The sequence below is a fragment of the Sceloporus undulatus genome, chromosome 2 (genome assembly GCF_019175285.1).
Source record: "Sceloporus undulatus isolate JIND9_A2432 ecotype Alabama chromosome 2, SceUnd_v1.1, whole genome shotgun sequence".
NCBI classification, from domain to species: domain Eukaryota; kingdom Metazoa; phylum Chordata; class Lepidosauria; order Squamata; family Phrynosomatidae; genus Sceloporus; species Sceloporus undulatus.
Window position 1 is genome coordinate 313,091,475 of NC_056523.1, and position 25,642 is coordinate 313,117,116.

Here is a 25,642-nt window from a genome sequence, read left to right on the forward strand (position 1 = left end):
ATTGCACACAGGAAAAGAGCTGTATGCATCACTTGAAGCTTATTGGAGGAAATGTGGGATAAAATGCAATACATATTATGGATTTTTGGGTTGTTTTTTTTAAACATGAAGTGGGAAGCTGGTGAGGCAGGCTAATCTTTCTCCTTTTCTATCTGTTTTGCTCGTCATGCTTACGGAGTAAGGGATTCTGAAAGTAGCTGATGTTTTTAATTTGCCTGTTGTAGACATCCATCCATGGCTACAGGGCAGCCCTGGTGGCGCAGTGGTTAAATGCCTGTACTGCAGCCATTTACTCAAAACCACAAGGTTGCGAGTTCAAGACCAGCAAAAGGGCCCAACCCTGACTCAGGCTTGCATCCTTCCGAGGAGGGAGCTAAAATGAGTACCCAGACTGTTGGGGGCAAATTAGCTTACTTGCTAATTAGCTTACTTGCTGTTCACCGCTATGATCTTTGGAATAGCGGTATATAAATAAAACAAATTATTATTATTATTATTATTATTATTATTGTAGAGTAGAATTCCATTCTTCCCAGCTCAGACATTCTGTTGTTGCATGTAACATGTTGTATTAAACCCTGTGTTTTTATAGCTTCCACTTCACTGTCCAATGCCGATGCTGCTAAAAAGCTTTCCAGCTAGAGAAAAAGGGGGGAAATGGGGGTGGGCAGGCATAAAAAGATTTTGTAAAATGGAAGGTTAGTTAAATGAGGCATGCCTGTACTGAGAGAGACTGAAGGTCAAATATTGCCATTATTCAATAGATGGATTAGACAGGGACGTAGCCAGGATTTTGGGAAGGGGAGGCTCCAGACTAAGTGCCACCATTATAATGGGACATGGGTGTGGCAGCACGGCGGCATGCACCATTCATTGTATCTAACAGAAGGGGGGCGGACCCCCCCCCCCGGCTACATTCCTGGATTAGTGTGTGAAGTTGAAGGCTTTCACAGCTACTGTCCATATTTTTTGGTGGGTTTTTTGGGCTATATGGTTGTGTTCTGGAAGAGTTTATTCCAGACATTTCACATGCATCTGTGGCTGGCATCCTGAGAAAATGGTGGCATGGAGGTGTGTGGGGTTGGCCTGTTGGTGAATGGCCAAGCCTCAGGGTGAGAGGAATATACGAGAAGGCTTTGTGTCCATTTAATTAGTGATCCATTGTCTGCTGGGAAACCCCCTGACCCTGGGTGATGTTCATCTGCATGTGCTCAGTCTTGATTTTGGTGTTTTTCAGGACTGGTAGCCAAATTTTGTTCACTTTAAGGGTTTCTTCATCCCTGTTGAAGTTGTCCAGGTGTTTATGGATTTCAGTGGCTTCCCTGTGCATTCTGACCTGATAGTTGTTGGCATGGTCCAGAATTTCAGTGTTTTCAAATAGCATTTTTTTCCCCCCAGGGTGGTTTATAAAGTGTTCTTTCAAGTATAAAATAATAGCAAAGAAAGGGACATGGAAGAGGAAGAGGAGGCAGGAAAGTAAAGGAATCTGGAGTGACCAAAAGTAAACAACTAGGAGTATGTGGTCCGAGGACCACTGTGGAATAGAACAGACCAGGCTGAATACTGAGTGAGTTTTAGAAGTGGATCTCTCTTATAGGTTTGACTATGTGAAGCATCGATTTCCTGGATCACAGTGGAGAGCTTTTGAATTCCTGTCATCAGAGATACGTGTGAGGCATTTGCAGTGTGTAGAACATCAGTGAAGGCCTCTAATGTTGTGGAGACAACAACATGCCAGGCATGACATTCATTTGTACTGGGGCTCTAGTTTGGCCATTGAGGAAGCATCTTTGATGGTTTTATTATTTAGAAATTAGGTAGGGAAGAAGGCATTTCCATGTTTTGGTTCTGATTATCCATACCCTCCAACATTTCACAGCTGAAAACTGGAACACATGTGGCCAAGCAACATCAGAATGTGGTTATGGTGGCAAATATCTTTAATGAGGAAGAACAAGCTAGGAAAGGCTGCAGCAGATTACTTTTGGGAGGGATAAAATGCTGCCCTTATTCTCCTCTTTCTCTCTTGAATCTGCATCTGTACTGCAGAAATAATGCAGTTTGATATGTTTTAACTGTCATGGTTCAATGCTATGGAATTCTGGGATCTGTAATTTATTGTGGCACCAGAGAAGGCTAAATATCTCACAAAACTACAAATTCCAGAATTCCTTAGCACTGAGCCATAGCAGCTATAGCAGTATCAAACTGATTTGTTTCTTCGGTGCAAATGAAGCCCAAGTTGAGCACAAACTACTTTTTCACTTTGCACTCAGTTTGCAGCAAATTAAGCAAGCTGAGCACAAAGAAGGAAATTAGGCATAGGAGATTAAAAAGCAGCTGAAAAAGTGGGATGACAGATGATTTAGTGGGACTGTTTCTGCCAAACTGGAACAGCTGGAAGGTATGAACTTCTTATAATACTCACTCTTTCTGATCAATATAAATTAAGCTCAGTAGAGAGAAAAATGACAGTTTTCCTTTCCTTGCTACTTAGACTTGCGCTTTGCATGTATTAATGGACAATCCTGAAGTCAAGGGTCTGAATCTATTGTTAGTCCACAGTTCTATTGTTAGAATGCTTATGAAGTCCTATGAAAAATGCTTTATGCATTTTGTGGGACTATCTATAACTATTAAATATTTTTAAAACATGTATATTCATGTGTATTTATACTGTATGTATCTGTGTGCATTAGTTTAACTATCCACCTAAATGGCTTGAAAGAGTTTGGCACAGGGAAGAATAAAGAGAGGAGATCCCACCACAGAATAAACAGAAAATGGATTGAAAATGTGACTCTGCAAATGTTTTCATGCATCTTTTCTAGTGTAGGAGATGACTTTCCAGTATCTTTGGCAATAGTTCAAGCTGGGAAAAAAGACCAAGGACTGTATCATTGCTGCTTGAAGAATACATATGGAAAAGCCACTGCAGAATTTAACTTGACTACTGAAGGTAAAGGGTAGCATAACGTCCCTTAAACTCACAATATTAGTATAGGTGCAAATTTGCAGTCTAAATACTGACTTGTATTGCTTTTCATCTCTCTACAGTATTAGAACATCTTTCTAGTTTTCAAGATGTTGAAGGTAAGGCTACATAGCATTTTTTCAGATATGCATCTGCAGAATTGTGCCAGGTCATAACCCAGTATGTCTGTATATCACGTAATTGCTATTAATTTGATTCAAGGCTCATGAGGACTTGGCTCTAAAACCTGTTATGCTTGGTCTGGAGGAAATGTGAAGTTGTAATACAGAACACCAAGTCTGTACAAACATGTACACAGTATCTTCTCATTGCCACTGAGCTGATTACCTCAGAAGGAGCTCATTCACTGGAGGTTTTAAAGAGGTGATGTTCACCTCTCAGAGATACTTTACTTTTGAATTCCTGTACTGGCACAGGGTCAAACCAGATGGCTTTTGGGGTCTTAACTCTATAATACTATGACTAAACACATTCTCAAGATTAAGGGGACTATTGATCTGCAAGGACTGTATCAGCCAGTATGGTGTCATGGTTATGGTCTTGAACAATGACCTGGGAGGTTTGGGTACAAGCAACCATACTCAGCTGAGAAACTGGCAGTCACTCTTTCTTGGGGTGCATCTGCACTGTAGAAATAGTGCACTTTGACCCCAATTTAGTTGCCATGGCTCCACCCTACAGAATCCAGGGATTTGTAGTTTTGTGAGGCACCAGCCCTCTTTGACAGAGAAGGCTAAACACCTTGTTAAACAACAAATCCTAGGGTTCCATAGGATGGAGCTACAGCACTTAAAGTGGTGCCAAACTGCATTATTTCTATGGAGGAGGAGATCAGGAGTTTATCCTGTGGATATCTCAGAAAAAAATCACATAATTACATGAAACGATTTTATGTGACATTGCACAAAACCTGTCACAAAGAAGCATTAATGTGCATCTTTTTACTTTTGGGATTTCAGTGGCAATGCATTTCCAATATCACTTTATTTGCGCAATTGCGTGTGATAATCATTTGTGCAATTACTTGCCATTTTTGCTTTATTTGTGGGATGCTTTAAATGTGCTTTAGTCTCTCTTTAATGCCAAAATTAACCCCAGTGTGATAAACTCCTATGTGAAGATGCACCCTCAGTTCACCACCTTTAATTCATTGGAGGAAAGGCAGGATTTAAATGTAATTATTAAATAAAATATAAAATGGCCCATATGGTGCTTTGGACTTCTTCTTCTCCTACCATTTCTTTAAAAAAATCATTTTTATTGCCTTTGTATATACAAACAATGTGATCTTAAAACAGGAGCTTAACCATTTGACAAAAACAGCAAGAGAACGAGGGAACAACCACACTTACGGGGGAAGGAGAGATCGATGCTTAATACCTATCTCTCCTTCCTGTCCCTCTCCTATCCAAAGGAACCTGAGGGTCACTCCATCCATACCACAAACCCTGACTCTGCTCCTGTGCAATGCCAGGTCCATTAAAAACAAGTCCCACATTGTATACGATCTGATAGAGGACAACAACTGCGACCTGGCTTGCATTACTGAGACCTGGCTTGGGCCTGGAGGGGAAGCTGTGTGGGCCCAGGCCCTGCCTGCCGGGTACTCAGTGAAGGACCAGATCAGGTTAGGTGGGCGGGGGGGGGGGTGTCGCCTTGATCCATAAGGACACCTTGTCTCTTTCTAGGAACCATGTTCGTCAAACTTCTTATATCGAGTATATTTACCTGACCCTGAAGGCCAGTGACAGCTTAGGAATTTTGTTGGTGTACCGGCCACCTCGTGCGCTGACTGACTCCCTGGACGAACTGACACAGCTGGTCTCGGAGGTATTGTTGGAGTCTCCCAGGCTTTTAGTCCTGGGCGACTTCAACATTCCCTTCGCGGCCAGCTATGTTCCATCCGGTGCAGTTCGTGAATTCATGGATACCATGACTTCCATGGGGCTGTCTCAACTGGTCTCGGGTCCAACGCGTTCTGCGGGTAATATGCTCGATTTGGTTTTTTGTATGAGCATGGAAAATCCGTGGGCGGAAATAACCAACATTTCCCCCCTGTCATGGACGGATCATTTCCTTGTGGAGGCAGCGATCAAGGCGTCTACCCAGATCCCCCTCGGAGGTGGCGGACCTATTAGAATGGTCCACCCACGAAGGCTGATGGAACCCAAAAGGTTCCAGGAAGCCCTAGAGGGGCTTATGGATGGAAATGACGGCGATTCTGTTGATGTCTTGACCGGTATTTGGGATACCGGTCTCTCCAAGGCTATACACAGTATCGCTCCCAAGCGCCCTCTCAGGCCTGCTTCCAAACGAAAGCCCTGGTATACAGAAGACCTCCGGGCACGGAAGCGGGTTCTGCGACGGCTAGAGCACCGCTGGCGGAAACACCAGTGCTTATCCGACCAGACTCTCCTAGACCATCTTTTGAAGGACTATGGAGAGGCGATACGTGCAGCTAAGAATTCGTTCTATGCTGCACGTGTCGCGTCCGCGGAGTCGCGTCCGGCAGAGTTGTTCAGGGTAGTGAGGGAGCTAACTCAGCTCCCTCCTGCCCCGAACCAGATCCTTGAACCTTCTAAGGCCTGCTGCGACCAATTTAACAACTTCTTCGCGGATAAAATCTCTCGGATAAGCGAAGGTCTTGAGGCCAGCCTTAGAGCAGAACCTAGAGTAGAGGTATCCAGGGCATCCGTGAACTTGGTTAGTCTGGATCAGTTTGAGTCTGTCAGTACCGAGGATGTGGACAAGATCCTTGGAAGTGTTAGGAAGACAACATGCCCTCTCGATCCCTGTCCCTCATGGCTAGCGGCACAGGGGGGCCCAGCTGTAACTTTGCTGTTACAGCGGATTATTAACACCTCACTGAGGGATGGCCAATTTCCAACAAATTTGAAATTGGCCGTAGTTAAACCTCTATTAAAAAAGCCCTCCCTCGACCCCCTGTTGCATAACAATTATCGGCCTATTTCGCTATTGCCATTTCTGGGGAAGGTGATCGAGCGGGCGGTTGCAATCCAACTTCAATCGATCTTGGATGAAACGGAATATCTAGACCCATTTCAAACCGGCTTTCGGGCGCGTTACGGGGTTGAGACTGCTATGGTCGCCTTGGTCGATGATCTCCGTCTGGGCATGGACAGGGGAAGCGTGTCCCTGTTAGTGCTCTTGGACATCTCAGCGGCTTTCGATACCATAGACCATGGTATCCTTCTGGGACGCCTGGCGGAGGTGGGAATCGGGGGCACTGCGCTCCAGTGGTTCTGGTCCTACCTCTCCGGGAGGTCCCAGATGGTGCAGCTGGGAGACGTGCGCTCCGACGAGAGGGCCCTTACATCTGGGGTCCCTCAAGGAGCCATTCTGTCTCCCATGCTTTTCAACATTTACATGAAACCGCTGGGAGAGATCATCCGGAGACATGGGGCGCGGTGTTATCAGTACGCTGATGACACCCAAATAGTCTTCTCTATGTCTCCGACTGATGCAGTGACCGGGATTGGCGTCTCTCCTCTCGTGGCCTGTCTGGAGTCGGTAATGGGCTGGATGAGGGACAACAGACTCAGCCTGAATCCAGAGAAGACGGAAGTACTCGTGATAGGTTCCCCCGGTCCGGGGTTGGCGGTGGTTCCACCAGTCCTGAATTGAATCACGCTTTCCGTGAAGGACTCTGTACGCAGCCTGGGGGGTGCTCCTGGACTCGTCGCTCCACCTTACATCTCAGGTGGATGCGACGGTCAGGAGCACCTGTTATCAGCTTCGGCTGATACGCCAGCTGCGTCCCTACCTCGACCGGGGAGACCTTGAAACGGTTGTACACGCCCTGGTAACCTCTCGTTTGGATTTCTGCAACGCGCTCTACATGGGGCAACCCTTGTACCATACCCGGAAGCTGCAACTTGTGCAGAATATGGCAGCCCGTCTGGTTACTGGCACTGCCAGGGCCAGTCATATAACACCAGTCCTTAAAGACTTACATTGGCTGCCTATTCGCTTCCGGGCGCAATACAAGGTGTTGGTTATTACCTATAAAGCCCTAAATGGCTTGGGCCCAGGGTATCTGGAGGACCGCCTCTCTCCGTACAATCCGCCCCGCACACTCAGATCATCAGGGCAGCTATTGTTAACCGTTCCAGAGGCGAAATATAGTTCTACCACCAGGAGGGCTTTCTCCATCTCAGCCCCCAACCTCTGGAACGCGCTGCCCTTCGAGCTCCGCTCAGCCACCTCCCTAGCCCAATTTAGGAAGGGGCTAAAGACCCACTTATTTGAACAAGCTTACCCCTGACCAGCTACTCTCCCCCCTCCCCTTGTCAGCACTGTCTTGCCGGCATGGACATTTTATTATTTTTATTAATCTGTTTTTAATGTTTTGTATGACCTGTTGTTATATTGTTGGAACTGTTGTTCACCGCCCTGGTTTTTAGAAGGGCGGTATATAAATAAAGTTTTATTATTATTATTATTATTATTATTATTATTATTATTATTATTAAATATAGGACCATTTGAGCAGTTCCCCATGTAAATTTTTGATTTCTTCCTTGAAGAGGAACAGTGACACTTCCTGTAGTCAGAGCTCTGTGTCTTGTCCATTTTGACATAAGTTGCTTCTTTAGTTTGCAGAGTCAGAAAGCAGTGTAAAGAATGGAGCCATGACAATTAGATGTTTTGACATGCTTATTCCCAGTGCTTTCACATCGGGTATTTGCCAAAGCTTGCACTATGTAATGTTACCCAAAGAGAAAGACAATGATTTATTAAATGCTTTCCCCATATGTTGCTGTACCTTAATCACAACCATAGCATGTAAATTCCTACACTCACGCTAAACATAGATAGTACTTTTGGCAAGAGGATTTTATAATCACCACACCAGACATGTCAGGCACGGACTGGCATCCTGCTAGTGACGTACACATGTGTAAAACATGCTACATGTACAGGGTAGATTATTTGCTCTTGTGCAAAACACATATTCTTCTGACAGCAGCAGAAGTTGGGTTGTGCATACAGAAGTGTTATTCATTGTGGTTATGTATTGCACAATAGCACCCGCTCATTTATGACAACACTAAGGGGATGTTGGGTTGCATCCAGGTTGTGTTGGTCAGCTTTAGCTCATTCAACTGACTGGTTGGTCACTCTTTCATCAAGAAGCAGCATTAATCATGCCGTTTGCTTTAAAACAGGTGCATGGCTTATGATTTGGTAACTGCAAATGCCTCTTTTAGGTGCCTTTGCTGCTTGGATTTGACTTCCAAGGAATACCAGGTCTTGAACGGAGGCTATAGCTCAGACTATATCCACATTGCAAAAATAATCCAGGTTGACACTACTTTTAACGGCCATGGCTCCATGCTATGGAATCCTGTGACTGGTCATTTTGTAAGACATTTAGCTTTCTCTGTCAGAGAGCTTTGGTGTCACAACAAATTAAAAATCCTAGGATTCTATAGCATGGAGCCATGCCAGTTAAAGTGGTGTCAACCTGGATTATTTCTGCAGTGTGGGTGCAGCCTCAGAGTAAGTGAGTGGCGAATTACCTGTGAGGACATTATCACATGAGCTGTTGGTGCCACTGCAATTGTGTTAGTAAAATTTAATGCAAGCATACCAGTTTAGTAACATTCATTATCTCACGTGCTGGCCAATTGGCCGTAATAAAGTTATTATTATTCATTATCTCATGTCTCTGCAATAGTGTGACTGGAACTGTTTTTACCAATAATGGTCCCTTGTGCTCTCTTCTGCTCTCCTTCTTAACCCCATCTTCCTGTCCTATGCCCTACCAGCGTGCCTTTTGGGTGTTTATTATTATTATTTTTAATGACATTCCTAATGTATGCTAATGCCATTTAATAAAAAAATAAAAGAAATAGAAAAAAACCCAGAAAACAGTCTTCTTGCAAATAGTGAGTGACAGGGGGAGTGGAGGAGACACTAACACCAAGAAGAGACATGAGTGCCAATATCAGAACTGCCATGGCAGCAATGCTTTGCACTTGAGGACTAATGGGACTGCAGTGTAATTGAGAACTCATAGATGGGTTTTCCCTGTCAATGAAAAGAGAGAACCTACCAGATTACTTCTGAAAATTTCTCAAGTTTTTCTAAGAACTCTCAGCATTTTTGCAAAACCAGTATAATGCATTTATTTTTCTGCATTTATTTCTGCATGCAAGAATAAAAAAATTCAATCTTTTTCTCCCCTTGGCTTGTTTCTAGTTATATCATTGCATTATTATTATTATTATTATTATTATTATTATTATTATTATCATCCTTTATTTATATAGTGCTGTAAATTATATAGTGCTGGGGTGAAAGAAACACTCACAATATATTTTTAAAAGGTTTTATTCCACAAATTAGCACAATGCATTGTAGTCAGGAAATGTTTGTATTACTACTTTTTGGTATAGAATGAAGCTTCTTCTTTGTAATTTATTTATTTATTTATTTGATAGGCTTGGAAGATATTGAATTCCTCCAACTTATATTCAGAGAAGACTTCATCTGCGATAGTTATTTGAGTAAAAGCTTGCATGGGAGGATTACGACAGAAGAGTTACATTTTGGGGAAGGAGTCCACCGAAAGGCCTTCCGAAGCAAAGTCATGCAAGGCTTGGTGCCTGTGTTCAGCCCCGGTCATCCCTGTGTTCTTAAAGTGCACAATGCCATTGCCTATGGGACCAAGAACAATGATGAACTTGTGAAAAAGAATTACAAGTTAGCATTGCAGGTAAATACTTGCTGATGTTTCACTCTGATCAAGGTCCATGGGGACAAATCTTCACTTGATTTAATTCACTTAATGCCCCAAATTTTCTTCACTTCACTGAATGTCCACATCTTCATGTAATGTCCCAAGTGTTCTCCTTTCTGTGTTAGTTTTCATGATCTGGGTTTAAGAAAGTATTTCTTATCATATTCTGTATTGTAGAACTTTTTTGTGCCCCATATATAATACTTTTTGTGCAAAAATGTTTTTTGGGGCGGGGGGGGCAAGCACAAAACCCGATGTTTTTCAGGCACATCCCCCTCCATTAAATTTTAGGCAAAAAGTTTGAAAAATCTTGCACTGATAAGACACCTATAGAGGAAAAGAAAACATGAAAGTATTTACATTCCATGTTCAAGCACTGCTACAGCTGTCTGAGTTGATTGTTCCTCTTTTTTTTATTGTTCCTACCATTGTTTTTTTAAATATGTAGGAATGCTATGTTCAGAACACAGCAAGGGAGTATGCCAAGATATATGCCGCTGAAACAAAACCACTAGAAGGCTTTGGAGAAGTGCCTGAGTGAGTACATTTATAACATGGTAGTGCGCTAACTGCAAGGATTATGTGCTGGATGACATTCTATAGACTGAAAAGAAAAATGTGTGAATCTGTCTCACCATGTCAATGAGCCTCACCAGGGCTAGCCCAATAAATGTTGCTGCCTGAGGCAAGGCAACAGAAGTATCCCTACTTCCTTTCCAAATTAAGGCATAACTGCCCTCACACTGTATAATAACTGGGCCAGCTAGAGTTTGGAAAAATTACTTTTTTGGACTTAACTCCCAGAAACATCCAGCCATTGTGGTTGCTAGCCATATGCAGGGAAGAAATAGGAGAAGAGAACACATCTACTGTGGGACGTCACTTCCCAAACAGCTTTTAGCAGTTACAAAAGAGCTCCATATCATTCTTTTCTTTTCCTCTTTCCCTATTGTCTATTCAGTCCCCAAAGTTTAGAGTGTAAATTCCTCAGGACAGGGACTTTTCTTCTTATACTTTGTAAACAGGGTAGATAATTTGTGGCCCTCTGGATATTGCTGGATTGCAACTCCCATCAACCTTAGCAAGCATAGCCAGTTGTGTAGGATTATGGGAGTGCAGTATGACAAGGTTTAAAAGACCACATGCTGCCTATCCCTGCTCTAAAGTATTGATGGGGCAGTTGAAACATGCAGGGGTCATTCCCACTTATTGTAAAATCCGCTTTGCAATCTGGCTCTGCTCCACTATGTAAATTGATCCCAAAAGGTCCTTCATTCACACTACAAATTGGGACCTTTTTTGGAATAGCTGTTTTTTGATGGCTGTCATTCCCATTAGTTCCCGGCCTTGCCTTGATCCCACCCCAGGTCTCTGCACTCCCTCCCCCAGCTTTCTCTCTATCCTCCTCCTCCTCACTCCCTCCCCCAGCTGCAGCACTCTGTTTCTTGGCCCCACAACAAAACAACTCCCAGAATTCCATAGCCTTGAGCCAGAAAGAGTTAAAGCGGTGCCAAACCGGGTTACCTCTCCAGTGCGGATGCAGCGACTATGGGCATGAGAGGGTGACTCCCACACACAGCTCCATACACCTTCACTTCCCTCAGCTCCTTCTCTGTGGGCGAGGAGGAGAAGGAGCCCTGAAGGTGCCCAGAGGCAGTGAGCCTTGTCCTCACTGCCAAGGAGGACAAGGCTCTGATTCCCAGTCTCCGCACTCCATTTCTGCCCTTGTCTCCCTCCTTCTCCTCCTCCCTGGCCTTGCCTTGGTCCCAGAGTAGAGTCCAGGGTAAACAGAACATGGAGGCTGGGGGATGGAGCGAAGACGAGGAGGAGAAGGATGGAGACAAGGCTCCGTTCTTGGCCTCAGCGCTCTGTTTCCCGCCCTGTCAGGCCCCTGTCACCCTTGAATCGGGTGATCCATGGGTGGCAGTGGGGAGGGAGGAGGGGGAGGAGGAGGAAGAAGAAGAAGGAGGCAGCAGCAGGAGGAGGAGGATCAGGGACTTGGGGCCCAGGAGGAGGAGGAGGAGGAGGCTTTTTTTTTTTTTTTTTAAACAAGAACAAAATTAATCTCAGAATCGGTAGAATGGTTTAGCAGCTACCTGACTTTGCAAGTAGGTGCTTTGCCAATCTTTCAATTTTGCGATTAATTTTTTTTAAAGGACCCAAAACGGCGGCACTGTGTGTGTGACATCTCTGGGGATGGATGGCATACACCCCTCTGCCATTTGTCCTTCCCTTTTGTTCCCTTTTCGGAAAGAATTGATTCTTATCTGGAATTCCCACTGTTAGGAATCGCATCAGAATCGATTCTTCTCAAAAGAACCTCTAAAAACCGGCTATCCAATTAACCCGGGTTTTTTGTGTTTGCTCTGCGTTTTTCCCACTGGAATCGATCCAATGAGGATCAGAATTCATTTCCAGTGGGAACTAGGGTCATATAGGACTCAAAGCTTTTGGTAGTGGGAATGACCCCACAATATAACTAGAGCATTTTGAGCTGTCACCATATTAATAATTTGTCTTGTTGTTTTTGTGTGCCTTCAAGTGGTTTCTGACTTATGGCAAACCTATCATGGGGTTTCCTAGGAAGATTTGCTCAGAGGAGGTTTTGCCATTTCCTTCCTCTGAGGCCAAGAGCATGTGACTTGCCCAAGATCACTCAGGGGTTTCAGGGCTGAACTGGGACTTGAACCCTGGTGTCCAGAGTCATAGTCCAGTACTCAAACCACTATGCCACACTGGCTCCAATGATAGCTGTACATATTATATGATAAATGATATTATATTATAATATAATGTGCATATGCTATGATACATATTATTATACAATGTATAATATAATATATATTATATTATGCATACTATATTATTACATATGCTAGCTACACATCTTATTACTCACTATGTCAGAGCAGCTCTTTTAAAAACACTGCACACTAATAAGGAAACACTGTGCCAAGGGTATAATAAGTGGCAGTACCAACAGTACCTTAGACCTTTTCCAAAGGATTTGCTGTTCCACCACAGTATAACTATATACAGCTAACTCTTCAGAAGGGTGTTAAAATTCCTCCTGCTCACTTCAAGGATGAGTGTGTCATGCCTCCAAGCAGCTTGATTTGTCATTTCTTTCCGTATGATATTAGACACTTCAGATGTGTCATTCTGAATCAAGAAAATATAATTCAATGGATGAGGAGTCCTTTTTTTGCACACATAATCTTTCATATTGGCTAATTCCAAGCAAATGTGATTGCTATCTGCTGCTTCACATCTAGATTCTAACTTGGAATCATAGCTAGGGTAGAAATTTATAGGCATGCCTTTCACTGTTGCATCATAATATCATAAAAGAAAGAGTCAGGCTTACTTGCTTTTGCTCCTTGGTTCTCTCTGCTCAGGTCTGTTACTTTCTTTGCTATTCTGGGGATTTATTCAAGCAAGGTGAAGGTAGAGTGCTATGAACAGAGTTCATCTGCAGAAAAAACAAAAGATGTAAGTTGAACATCTGAGCATATGGTACTGAGCTTGAAGTCTGAAGATGATGCGAGGGTAGCCTTAGGGCTTTTTTTTAATAAGATGCAACTGCACTCGTATCTATGGACTTTATCACTCAGGAAATAACAGGGAAAATTGGGGCTTAAATGGGCATTATTCAGCAATATTCGCACAATTGCAGTAAAATTTTTCACACACTATCGCGACTGAAGATGTCTTATCCTGGGAATAACCAGGGAATAACCAGCAACAAATTTCCCCATGAATGATTTGTTGCTGGTTATTCCCTGGTTATTCCCAGGATAAGCTATCTTCAACCGTGATGCATGTGAAAATCTTCACCGTGATCATGAGAATATCGCTGGATAATGCCCATTTAAACCCCCAATTTCCCCCATATGTGATAAAGTCCTATGAAGAATTTTTAAAACAAATGCGCAACACATAAGCACTGTAGATTCTATTTTTTTTTAAAGATCTCTTTAGGTGATCTGATGATATATTCATACACACATATAACCTGCCACAGCCATCCCTTTCCTAGTGTGTATTTTACATTTCTGAGGTGGGAATGTATGTTGCAAAGAACCCACTGCTGCCACTAAAATTACAGTCCAATCCATACTGAATTATGGATTATTTGTAATCTGAATCCATTACATCCCATTTAGATTTCCCCAACCTGGTGTCCTCCAAATGTGTTGGACTACATCCTTTCAAAATCAGAATTGGTAATGGGCAACAATCAGTCTTTCTTCAGATGGTCAAGCAGGATCTGGAGGACACTAAGGAAGACTGAATTAGTTCAGCTTGTTTGCATATCCCCAACACCAAGCAAGACAACCCTTCCTTTGTTGTTTCTCCCCTTTGGTCTACCTTATATCCCACATCTCTTGAGTTCTTGTTGAAGAACTGGAACTGCTTTGCCACATTTTCAGTTCTTTGTTTCCCTTACCCTCTGTGTTACAGGAGCACATGTGTACACAGCTAAAACATTGCATAAAAGAACGTTTGACCTGTATGTATGGCTGCCATCACTTTATTTTTAATTGGGTATTTTATGCATTGAGAGCTAGCATAGTGTAGTGGTTTGAGCATTGCACTATGACTCCAGAGACTAGGGTTTGAATCCCCGCTCAGAGATGGAAACCCACTCAGTAACCTTGGGGAAATCACACTCTCACAGCCTCAGAGGAAAGCAAAGACAAACCCCCTCTAAACAAAGCTTGCCAAGAAAACCCTGTGATAGCTTCACCTTAGGATCGCCATAAATCAGAGACGACTTGAAGGTACACAAGAGAAATAACAAATTTTATGCATAGCTATGTATTGCTGAAATTCCACACTGTCCTTAATCAGTGCATGCAAGTATATCTATCTATCAATAGAACACTGCAGAAAAAGAATTCACAAAGTGGAATAATACGATCTTGTCTAGGTTGTCTTTTCCACTAGTATTAAAAATCAATGTGCACGTGTGCACTGAGTGATATAAAGGGAGGAAACACACAAGTAACACAAAAGAGCTGAAAAGCTGCAGCAGATTGCTGTGCATGCAGAGCAAAACTTGGAATTAAAAATACAAAACAGTGAAAAATTCCTAATGCTTTTATACTTCTTTGGAAACAAGTCCACATATCTAGGAGCAACTCAACATGTGAGACATTTCATACATATCCTTTGTTAATGGGGATGGGAAAGTGTCAACCTTCCATGTCTTCCTGGACTACCACTCCCAGCATCCCTAACCACTATCTGTGACTGTTGGGAATTACAGTCCAATTAAAATTTGGAGGACCCCAAGTTTACCATTCTTGCTTTTCACATATGGAGGTGGGGACAGTATCCTATAACTCCATAAGTGCTTCTTATGGTCATCTTTTTTATTATGATGTTCTCTTATTGGTTTTGATTTCAGGATCATTCCTATTTTCCTAATTCATCGTCCCAAGAATAATATCCCTTATGCAACAGTGGAAGAAGAGTTGATTGGAGAATTTGTGAAATATTCTATTAGGGATGGTAAAGAAATAAACTTCATGAGAAGAGACTCAGAAGCCGGCCAGAAGTGCTGCACGTTTCAGCACTGGGTATATGAAAAAACCAATGGTAGCTTGCTTGTAACAGATATGCAAGGTAAGCACCTAGTTGTTCTATTTGTGCTGCATTATATAAAGCTAGTGTACCTGAATTTTCTATGGTGAACTGGGCAACTGTGGAAAGGTAGCAGGGACGTAGCTAGGATTTTAGGAAGGGGAACTGAAACCTGGTTTCCTTCCAGAGTCATAGTTCAGCACTCAAACCACTATGCCACGCTGGTTCATTACAATGGCCAACTGTTAATGTTTGGTCATGACATGAGGCTAAAAGGAGGCCCAACTCACTACAGAGCCTATGGCTTCAGAGGTTCATCATGAGCAGAGCTACTCAGAGCCACCACGTGAGGTGTAGGCCACAATTAGCATAGAATCCACTGGTTGTCCCTGCAGGCTGTTCTGGTTGCCTGCTGCTACCGTGTGTTCAGTTGGTGAGAGGGGTTGCCTGCAATTTCCTGCACTATGGCCTCTAGCTGGAACACTACTCTAAAAAGGAATCATTCTATTCAAACCTCAAAACCCCTAAAGAAAGGGGTGGCTGGTTCATGGTTCATAAAAATGTTTGGGAAGCGCATCAGTAATTAGAATGGATAGACTCTATTCCATTTATGCCAACCAGCCATGGGGGGGGGGGGGGTGGAGAATCCATATTCTGTGCACAGTAGCAGAGTGTGAAAAGAAGACACGCTGGACAAGCAAAGACACTGCTGGCGCAACAGCAAACAAAAGGGAAATATGAATGGCTATCATCATCTGGTTACCGCTTCCTTACGTGCTTGGGAATTGACCCCCATAAGTAGAGAACTCCCCTGGCTGCCTTCAAAATCCTACAGCAAGATTTTGATGTATTTCCTTTTCTCTAACCTACTCAAGGTTGTAGCGATACTCATTCAAAGAATAGGTCACCTGGTGTCAGAGGCAAAAAAAAAGAATTACTTGCTGTGACAAATATTTGAATCCCACAAATGGTGCTATATTCAACCGCTGTAACAAATGCAGCAATAAATGCCTCCATTATGCCACTGCTAGGAATCAGTTTGAAAAGCAGATAGAGCAGATAGCCTTTAATAAAAGTATTCATTTTGGCTCATCTGTTATTCCAGTGCCAATGCCTTAGGAGGTTGATATGCATGCATGGATTTTTAAGTTAAGTAAGGCGAATATAGACCTGTTCACAGGACAGACAGAATCTGCCAGATTCCAGTGCAGCTACAGATTTTGTTCTGTCCATTACATGCAGGAGTGTCACTAGGGGGTGAGGGGGAGTGTGGACTGAACTGGGTGACACCCCAGGGGTTGTGTAAACTGTGTGGAGCATCCGGTCAGACTACTTCAGCTGCTGAACAAGTGAGGAAAAGCATTACATTCATTGTTTATTTGATATACACAGATCTTCAACAAAAAATATCATGTGAGTCAACACGTAGGTAAATCCTGTTGCCTTAATGGCTACTCTAGCTGAAACTAGCAGTAAGTATGTAGAGAGATCTTGTAGCACCTTTGGGACGAAGTGAAATAAAGAAGTTGACAGCATGAGCTTTCATAGACTAAAGTCTACTTTCTCCAATGTAGACTTTAGTAGTTTTTTGTGGTTTTTTAGGGCTATGTCACCATGTTCTAGAAGAGTTTATTCCTGATGTTTCACCTGCTTCTGTGGCTGACATCTTCAGAAATGTCTCCAAAAACTCATGCTGCCAACTTCTTTCTTTCAGTTAGGAGTTTATTCAGTTAGGAGTTTAGCGAAACTCTGTGGGAAAATGGGAGTTAAGTGAGATTTAAAGCAAAGATTTAAAATGAGATTTAAACTAGGAAATGCCCGCAGTTTATCACATAATGTCACAGTGAAATAACGCAAAGTTAATTTGAATGCAAAGCAGAGAAAAATGGGAGCTTTTTACTTTTGGAACAACCCGAAAGTAAAAAGGCTGCCATTTTTCTCTGCTTTGCATTCAGATTAACTTCGCATTATTTCACTTGGGCAGTCCCTGGTGCGATAAACTTCTCAAATTTGCAAGGTTTTTTTTTACATTGGAATGTACTTTAAATTGTGTTTAACTCCTGTTTTCCCACGGGATCTTCCCTAGTGTGATAAGCTCCTTAGTCTCAAAAGTGCTACAAGGTCTCTCTACATACTGATTCAACAGACCAACACAGCTATATCTTTGAATTCTGAATCTAGCAATAGTATCCTGGCTGTTATATTAAACAATTGAGATATACAGAGCAGCCTTCTGATATCATGACTTATATACACAGAATTATTTTAAAATAAACATGAGTACATAAAGACATTCCATGTATTCAGTCCTCCTAAATCAGGGAGCCAGCATCATATGACTTACAGCAGTCCATGCAAATTGTCCCGGTTCCATTTTTGCCCAAGAACTCTTTCATTGTTCCTGTTTACTTTTTTTTAAAACTAAGGCACCAAACCAAGAACAAACTAGAATGAATAGTCTGTCTTCAAGAAATTAAATATTTGATACAACATGTACAGAGAATGTGATGAGCATCATACATAATCAACAATGACGCTAATAAAAGCTCTCTCCGTGTGTGCGCGTGTGTGTCCTTTTTAAAATTTGCAATGTCTAGTGTGTAATGTGCCTTGCTGTTTTGTTTTGTAGGTGTAGGAATGAAACTGACTGACGTTGGCATAGCAACACTAGCCAAAGGGTGAGTGAAAAAGCACATTTCTCCATGACCTGCTTTTTGACTTGTGCATCAGTCTTGTGACAGTGCAAATTTAATAAGGATAGTTCCAGTGCACAAAATCTATTTTCTGCCACATCTCTGCAAAGCAAAACAAATCACAGTGGGACTTTCCCATTAACCTCTCCTGGTTGATAAAACGTTAATGGAAACTGAAGGATCTTTTCGTTTGCTTCTTTAGAAAGGGAGTGATAAATGTTTTGCATGTTCTCCTTTTAACATACAGAAATCTATCTCTAGCTCCCAACTAACTTCTTCAGGAATAATTTCTTCTTCATCATTTAAATTTAGAGTCATTATCTGAGTTTTATCTTTATTTATTTTGAGACCAGCAAATTTTCCAAATTCTTTAATTATATTCAAAATGTCATCAATATTTTCCCGAGGATTTTCCACTATCAGAGCCAGATCATCCGCGTAAGCTAAAATTTTACATGAAGTGTTCTTTTTATGGGATTCGTCTACTATGTTATCTCTTCTAAGCTGATTCAACAAAACTTCTAGTGATAGAATGAAAATCAAAGGAGACAGGGGACAGCCTTGTCTCGTACTTCTGTTAATTTTACAGTTTTCAGTCCTTTCTCCATTCACAAGGATTTGAGCTGACTGTGCGCTATATATCGCCTCAATCCAATTACAAAACTTAATTCCCATCTGAGTTGTTTTCATTACTGCTTTCATGTATTCCCAGTCTAACATGTCGAACGCCTTTTCTGTGTCTAGAAAGACGCATGCACATTTTTTTGAGGGGTTCTTATCATAATATTCTACCATATTGACTATGTATCTTATATTTCGTTTCATCTGTCTCTTGGGTAAGAAACCTGACTGTTCTTTTTTAATTTTCTGTTGTAAGATTTTTTTCAGTCTGTTAGCTACAATTGCTGAAAAGATTTTGTAATCTTGATTAAGTAACGATATCGGACGGAAGTTTTGAGGATATTTAGATTCTTTTCCACTTTTGGGTATTATAGTAATAAATGCATTGGTCCATGATTCCGGAATTCCACTAACCGCTATATCGTTCATTAATTCCAACAAAGGTAAACACAACTCATCCTGCAGAATCTTATAATAGCCTGACGACAATCCATCCGGGCCAGGGGCTTTCCCCTTTTTCAGATCCTTAATGACTTCCACCATTTCACTCATCGTGATATTATTATTCAGTAATTCTCTTTGTTCTTCTTCCAACCCCGGTAAACCAAATTTGTTTAGATAGATTTCTAATTCTTTTGAGAAAGTTTTTTTTTCTTGTTCTCTGTAAAGATTACTATAGTATTTTTCAAATAACTTTTTTATTTCCTTAGTTCTTGTTAATCGTTTGTCTTTATCGTATATCTCCGATATCATACTTTTTTCTCTCTTTTCCCGTAAACTATAAGCCAACAGTTTTCCACATCTATTTCCTGATTCGAAATATCTTTGCTTGACACTTCTTAGTTTCCTTTCCAAGTCTTCTGTAATCATTAAGTTTAATTGCGTTTGCAGAACTTTTATTTCTGCCATTATAGCTTTCCTATTATTTTCCCTCAATAGTTCCCGCTCCTTCTCTTTAATTTTTTGATTTATGGTCTCATACTTAAGTTTCCATTTTTTTGACTGTTCTATACTTTTTTGGATGAAAAACCCGCGCATAACAGCCTTACTGGCGTCCCAAACAGTTTTAAGTTTGACACCTTTGTTAAGATTTTCTTTAAAGTAGAATTTCAAAGTTTCCTTTGCTTGCTTTACAACCTCAGGATTTTTAAGAAGGTTTTCATCTTCAACAACAACTTGGATTAAATTTAAGTAATAGAGTTGAATATTTGGGAATAATACTATCAAAAAAACCTTCTGAATTATTTGAAAATAACTATACACGTATGTGGAAAAAAGTTACTAAAGATTTGGAAAGGTGGTCAAATCTGAATCTGTCTCTTTTCGGTAGGATAGCCTCAATTAAAATGAATATTCTTCCACAATTTATGTTTCTTTTCCAAAATCTACCAATTGTTAAAGATGACAAGCCTTTTATACAATGGGAACAAAAGATTTTTGAGTTTATTTGGAAAAAGAAGAAACCCCGGATAAAGAGAATAATTATGAAAGATTTGAAAGAAAATGGTGGTCTGGGCGTCCCGGATCTGAAACTACTGTATATTACTATGCATGTGTCTTAGAGTGGGTAAGGAACTGGATTAATTTTGAGGACCAAGATTTGTTACAACTAGAGGGTATTAACATAAGATATGGGTGACATGGGTATTTATGTTACGATAGAAAAGAAAAACATAAAGATTTTGTTAATCACGTGATTAGGAAGGCACTTTATGTAACATGGGTAAAGATCAAAAAGAGATTCTATAAGAAATTACCAATTTGGACTTCGTCTCAAGAGGCTTGGGGTTATGAGCGAGAACAAGCCCAAAATACAATTAGATATAAAGCTCTGTTAGAATGGGAAGGCAATAATCCTCAAATGTTATCAATAGAACAATTAAGAGCTCTCGGGTATAACATGAGTTGGTTTACTTTTTATCAATTAGTGGAGAGATTAAAATCTGATTTAAAAATTTATGGAATTGAGGAAGGAGAGAATGAATTAGATGAGATATTACTGTATTCAAAAGACGCAACCATAGCTAAAATATATAAATTATTGTTAAAAAGAGAGACAGAAACGGAAATAATAAAGGAAGCCTGTGTGAAGTGGTCGCAAAATTTTGGATACTCTATTTCCATTGACACTTGGCATAAAACATGGGGACAAGATCTAAAATTCACTGATAGCATGGACGTTAAAGAGAATTTTTATAAAATGCTTTATCGTTGGCATTATTCACCTAATAAAATTGCAAAGATGCAAGGCAGTAACATCAGTAATTGCTGGAAATGTCAAAGTAAGCAGGCTACATTATATCATGTTTGGTGGACATGTCCATCAGTTAATAAATTCTGGAAAGAAGTCCATGATTTAACACAAAAGATTCTACAAATTAAGATTAAATTTAAACCAGAGAGTTATCTTTTGAATATTATGGTAGAAAAACAAGAACGTAGATATTTGAAAATTCTATTATAGGCTTATACGGCAGCGAGATTATGTTATGCCCGGAAATGGAAAGATAAGAATATCCCTACAATGCAGGAATGGCTGGAAAAATGGCTAAGTATGGCTCAGCTAGATAAACTAACTTTGTTAAGAAGTGATAGATGGTCTCAAGATTGGGAAAATGACTGGAAAAAACTGTATGAGTTTGTAGGTAAATATAAGTAAGTTAGTGGATACGGACTATGGTTATTGATTATAAAACTTTTGTGTAAAGATTATATATGGGACATGTTATCAGGACTGTGATGTATATAGTTCCAGTATACTAAGTATATATCTCCGGTTGGAAGGGAAATGTTTATGGAGAATAGAGTCGTGGATAATAGTCAAATCACACAGATCGATAAAGACAATGTTAAAAGAGGGTTATTTTTTCAGCATTGCTTGATAAGAAATTAATGCTCAAGAAAACACTGTATATAGCAGAGGGGGTGGGGATAGGGTGAGTTTATTTATGGGGAGGGGAAAAAAAGATTTAGTTCAAGACGCTGGAAATTTTTGTACAAATATATTTTGGAGGTCATGAATTTTTTGTTAAGTCTTGAGCAAATAAATAAATAAAGGGGAAAAAAATAACTTCTTCAGGAATAAATTGGCATGCTGCCCAAGGGGGAAAAATTGGGAAGCCAAAAGTTCTATATTATTTCTCAAGCCTTAAGCCTTGAGTTGATTTCCACAACCCTAGAAACACACAATCAGATATAGTCCCTGCATATGAACTGCTAGCTTATATTTTTGATCATCCAACTCTGCCTACCTTAATTCTTGAAACCTAATCAATAAGTATGTTATAATACTAACGGTAGTTGGTATGCATAATTGTAGAACTATTCATGGTTATCTCTGAAAATGAATGGAGTACAGTTCAAGTACAAGAGGGAAGAAGTGTGTGAACAACTGAGGTTCTTTCAGTTGTCTTAACATGTTTAAGTGATGCTTTAGCTAATTTATCCAGGATAGACATTTTTATTTTTAAAAAATCAAGTAATCACTGCCCATAATTCATCTTGTTTCCTTAAATTTTGGCCGCCTTCTTTTCTGTTAGCAAATAAATGGCAAAGCAAGAACTTTAAAAGAGTAAACATAAAGAGGGAAGCAATAGGCAAAGAAGCCAACAAGATAGTAGAAGCAAGAGATGATTAGTATATATTTCATGGAAACAAAATGTGAAGTGGTTGGTTTTAAAAATATTTTTACCTTTTTATTTTTGCAACTTTATGTATTTAGACAACAAGCTTGGTGCATTATGATAAAGATACAGAGCTTCAGTATCATCCATCTTTTCCCACAGCAAATTCAAATCAGCAAAAAGATTTTCATCAAGATTTTATGTCCCTTCCGGGTGTTGCGAAGAGGCTGTTTAGGGTCAGCAATTCTCCTACAAACTGTATAAAGAAAACAGGGAACAAGATGTAAGGGATAAAAATTATTCTAGGACAGAAAATAGAGAACACAGTGTTATTTATTTATTTGTGGGAGGACTCTGTGGTGGCTGTGAAGAGGGGAGAATCAAAGAACATATAGGAAAAGAAATATGAATAGTTATCATTGCTGGAAGGAAATTGAAACAATAATAGAATAGAGACTATTCACCATAATTCTCTTTTTGTAAATTCAGATTTTTTAGAGTATCATATTATGCAAATTAGTGAGAGTCCTCATGCCAATTTGCAAGTGAAAGTAGAACTGGATATGTAGGAAGACTGCCTCAGCTGCAACAGCTAGTCAGGAACTGGACCACATTGAACATTAAAATAACTTGAAGATTCTAGAAGGAATGGGATTTTCTTCATTCTTTCTTATGTGTGGGGATGGGGAATGTAGGAGAGCCATTATGGCATTATGGTTTGAGTTTTTGACTACAACTCTGGAGACCAGGGTTCAATTCTCTGCTTGGCCAATGAACCCACTGGGTGACCTTGGGCAAGTCACATAGGGGAAGGCAATGATAAACCTGAACAAATCTTGCCAAGAAACCCCCATGATAGTTTGCCTTAGGGTCACCATAAATTGGAAATGACTTGAAGGCACACATGAGGAAGGTGTCAGATAACAACAACAACAACAAGCAGTGGATTACTGACACTGTCTCTTTGCCCACCAGGAAAGAAACACAGTTGCCTATCCTAGAGTGATATTACATCATCCAACCAACTTGGTATAGTGCATGGTGTCCAAATACCATGGAATTTAATTATGGGAAAGGAGCAACCAATACCACCCTGGCAATTTATATGTTGGCCTTAAAAGATGAGTATTCAAATCACCCCAGGGGTGAGAGGATATTTCTATTGAAGCTGGATGGGGTGGGGGGATGGTATAGATGTCCCTGTTTAGTAAGCTGTTGGAAGAGTGAGAAGGATTTAGTTAGGGTTGCTAGATCTCAGATGGGAGAAAAGGGTGCAAATTCTCCAGTTTGGGTGGTCTCAGCTCCAGGCAAGAGGAAAGTGCTCTAGCTCATTTAGTAGAGCACAAGCTTGCAAGGCTGAGATCTGGCAGCCTATGTTTGTTGTTGTTGTTGACTGCCCTCAAGTCAGGGCCAGTTCCTGGTGACCTTGTAAATTAGACATCTCCAAGCTTCCCTGTCCTTCACTGCTCTTCTTAAGTCCTGCAGATTCATGCCTGTGACCTCCCTAACTGAGTCTAGCCATCCGGTGTGCAATCTTCTTCTGTTTCTATTGCCCTCCACCTTTACAAGCATTAATGTCTTTTTGTGTGAGTCATGCCTTCTCATGATGTGGCCAAAGTATGTCAGCCTCAGTTTTGTCATCTACTAAGCTATTCTTATCCTCAGTGCTTTAAGAGACTGGCTTCAATGGATGTGATCCATTTAGCACAGCCTAACCCTCTGCTGCTGCTTCATCTGGTAGTGTATATGCAGGAGGCCTTTGGGCTAAGCAAGTGGCAAGCAGCTATGCCCTGTACAGAAATAAAGTATCTGCCTCTAGGGTTGGAAGGAGATTTTGTTGGGACTCAACAGTTTCAATAAAACTAGGGTTTTCACTCTTCCCAAGACTTCTGAGAAAATGGCCTCCTACCCTTAGCATTCTCACATTTGCTAGGCTAACAGGGCAGTTATGAAAAGTGGAAGTGTGTGCAAAACAATATGTATATTTTGAATGTAAACACCTAGAGTTTGCATAATGCGGAGGGAGGGGAGATGCACAGTTGCATGCTTTAGTCAACAAGAAAAAGTATAAATTAAGCAAATTGTGCCAATTAGGAGGAAAATAAGGAGAAATTGTACATATTTCAGTTTGGAAAACGCATACAAAGTCTTGGCATCTGATACAAAACTCAACAAAATCAAGATCAAGAGATTTTTACCTTCCTGCCTGCTATGCTGTCATATTTTCAACTGAGAGCTACTTCAAAATCTAAAGGTTACTGTAGGTTTTAGACTTTTTATACCATGAGTGCATGTCAGGCTGTTAGTAAACAAACAAATATAAAAACATATAAAATATTTTAATGTATAAATAAGCACAACATATTAAAATTTCTTCAAGCCCTTAATTCATGATCCCTGTTCATATTCTTTAGGGCTGAATATTTGTCATCAGTTTGGCCATTACATTTTCAAATAGTCCAACCTACCAAAGAAACATACCTGTGATTTAGCTAATGCTAATACCTGATTTGTATTCCAAGTATATTTGAACTAGGGAAAGGATACTCCAGTGTCTTGCTGTTAAATCATTATTCAGAGACTTAATAAAAGCCACTAAGGCAAAGCATTATGAATAATTCATGGCCATTTATTTTCTTTGCCCTAATGTTATATGCTTTTAATGAGCATTCAATATGTGTTCCAGGGAATCAGTCCGATTAATATTCCATATAGTATTTTCAGCAATGGCTAAAGGCCATATATCTCTTTAAGAGGTAAAGAAGAAAATTCCAGGAATACAGAAGCTGATTAAGAAAGAATGATGTTGGTTCATATTTCTATTTTTTTTTTTTTTTTGGAGAAAAAAATATCTAACAATGGCGACTTTAAAAAAAATGATTATAAGAAAACCATCTAAATTTTAAACCCCAGAAGTATAAACTTTCCCAGCAGAGTATAGGATGAATTCAACATCTGCGTTATAGATGAGGATTACAAACATAGAAATGACTTGAGGCTTTTGCAATCCTCATATTTAAAGTAGTAGAAAGGTTTGCACATGATTTGTGTTAAGCATTATATAAAAGAAGCTAGCTACCCCCCTGGGCTCACAATCTCTCCTTTCTTCTGCTGCCCAGCCTGGCTGCAAGGAAAAGATCAGCAGCTACCATTTAAGATTTTGCAGATAATTATGGCCTCTTGATAACAAGCCTGCTTCTTAAAGCAGAAGGCAGAATTCAGGGTCACAGGATCTATTTGTGTTTTTAAAAGAGTATTTATTCACCAACTCAGGGGCAACTACTCACAGTTAAAGTATTTTCAGCCACAGATTTGTTCTGAGTAGCAGTAATGAAAAGACCTCACAGTTCTTTGA

The 25,642-nt window shown here is 40.5% G+C and overlaps 1 protein-coding gene and 1 long non-coding RNA gene across 6 annotated transcripts in view; one reads left to right on the forward strand and one right to left on the reverse strand.

Annotated features, from left to right (window-relative positions):
* Positions 1-25,642, forward strand: part of ALPK2 (alpha kinase 2) — a 165,766-nt gene that overhangs the window by 126,276 nt on the left and 13,848 nt on the right. For all 5 annotated transcript variants that reach the window (XM_042453898.1, XM_042453902.1, XM_042453899.1 and 2 more), the window contains exons 9-14: positions 2,832-2,959; positions 3,058-3,093; positions 9,463-9,737; positions 10,210-10,298; positions 15,175-15,392; positions 17,980-18,028. In XM_042453898.1, the coding sequence (XP_042309832.1) occupies positions 2,832-2,959; positions 3,058-3,093; positions 9,463-9,737; positions 10,210-10,298; positions 15,175-15,392; positions 17,980-18,028 (795 nt within the window). The remainder of the gene's footprint in view (positions 1-2,831; positions 2,960-3,057; positions 3,094-9,462; positions 9,738-10,209; positions 10,299-15,174; positions 15,393-17,979; positions 18,029-25,642) is intronic.
* LOC121923472 lies at positions 10,020-22,515 on the reverse strand. The gene is made up of 4 exons (XR_006102376.1): positions 22,356-22,515; positions 13,129-13,233; positions 12,748-12,923; positions 10,020-10,088 (listed from the first exon to the last, which is right to left on the reverse strand). It is a non-coding gene; the product is annotated as an uncharacterized LOC121923472 (long non-coding RNA).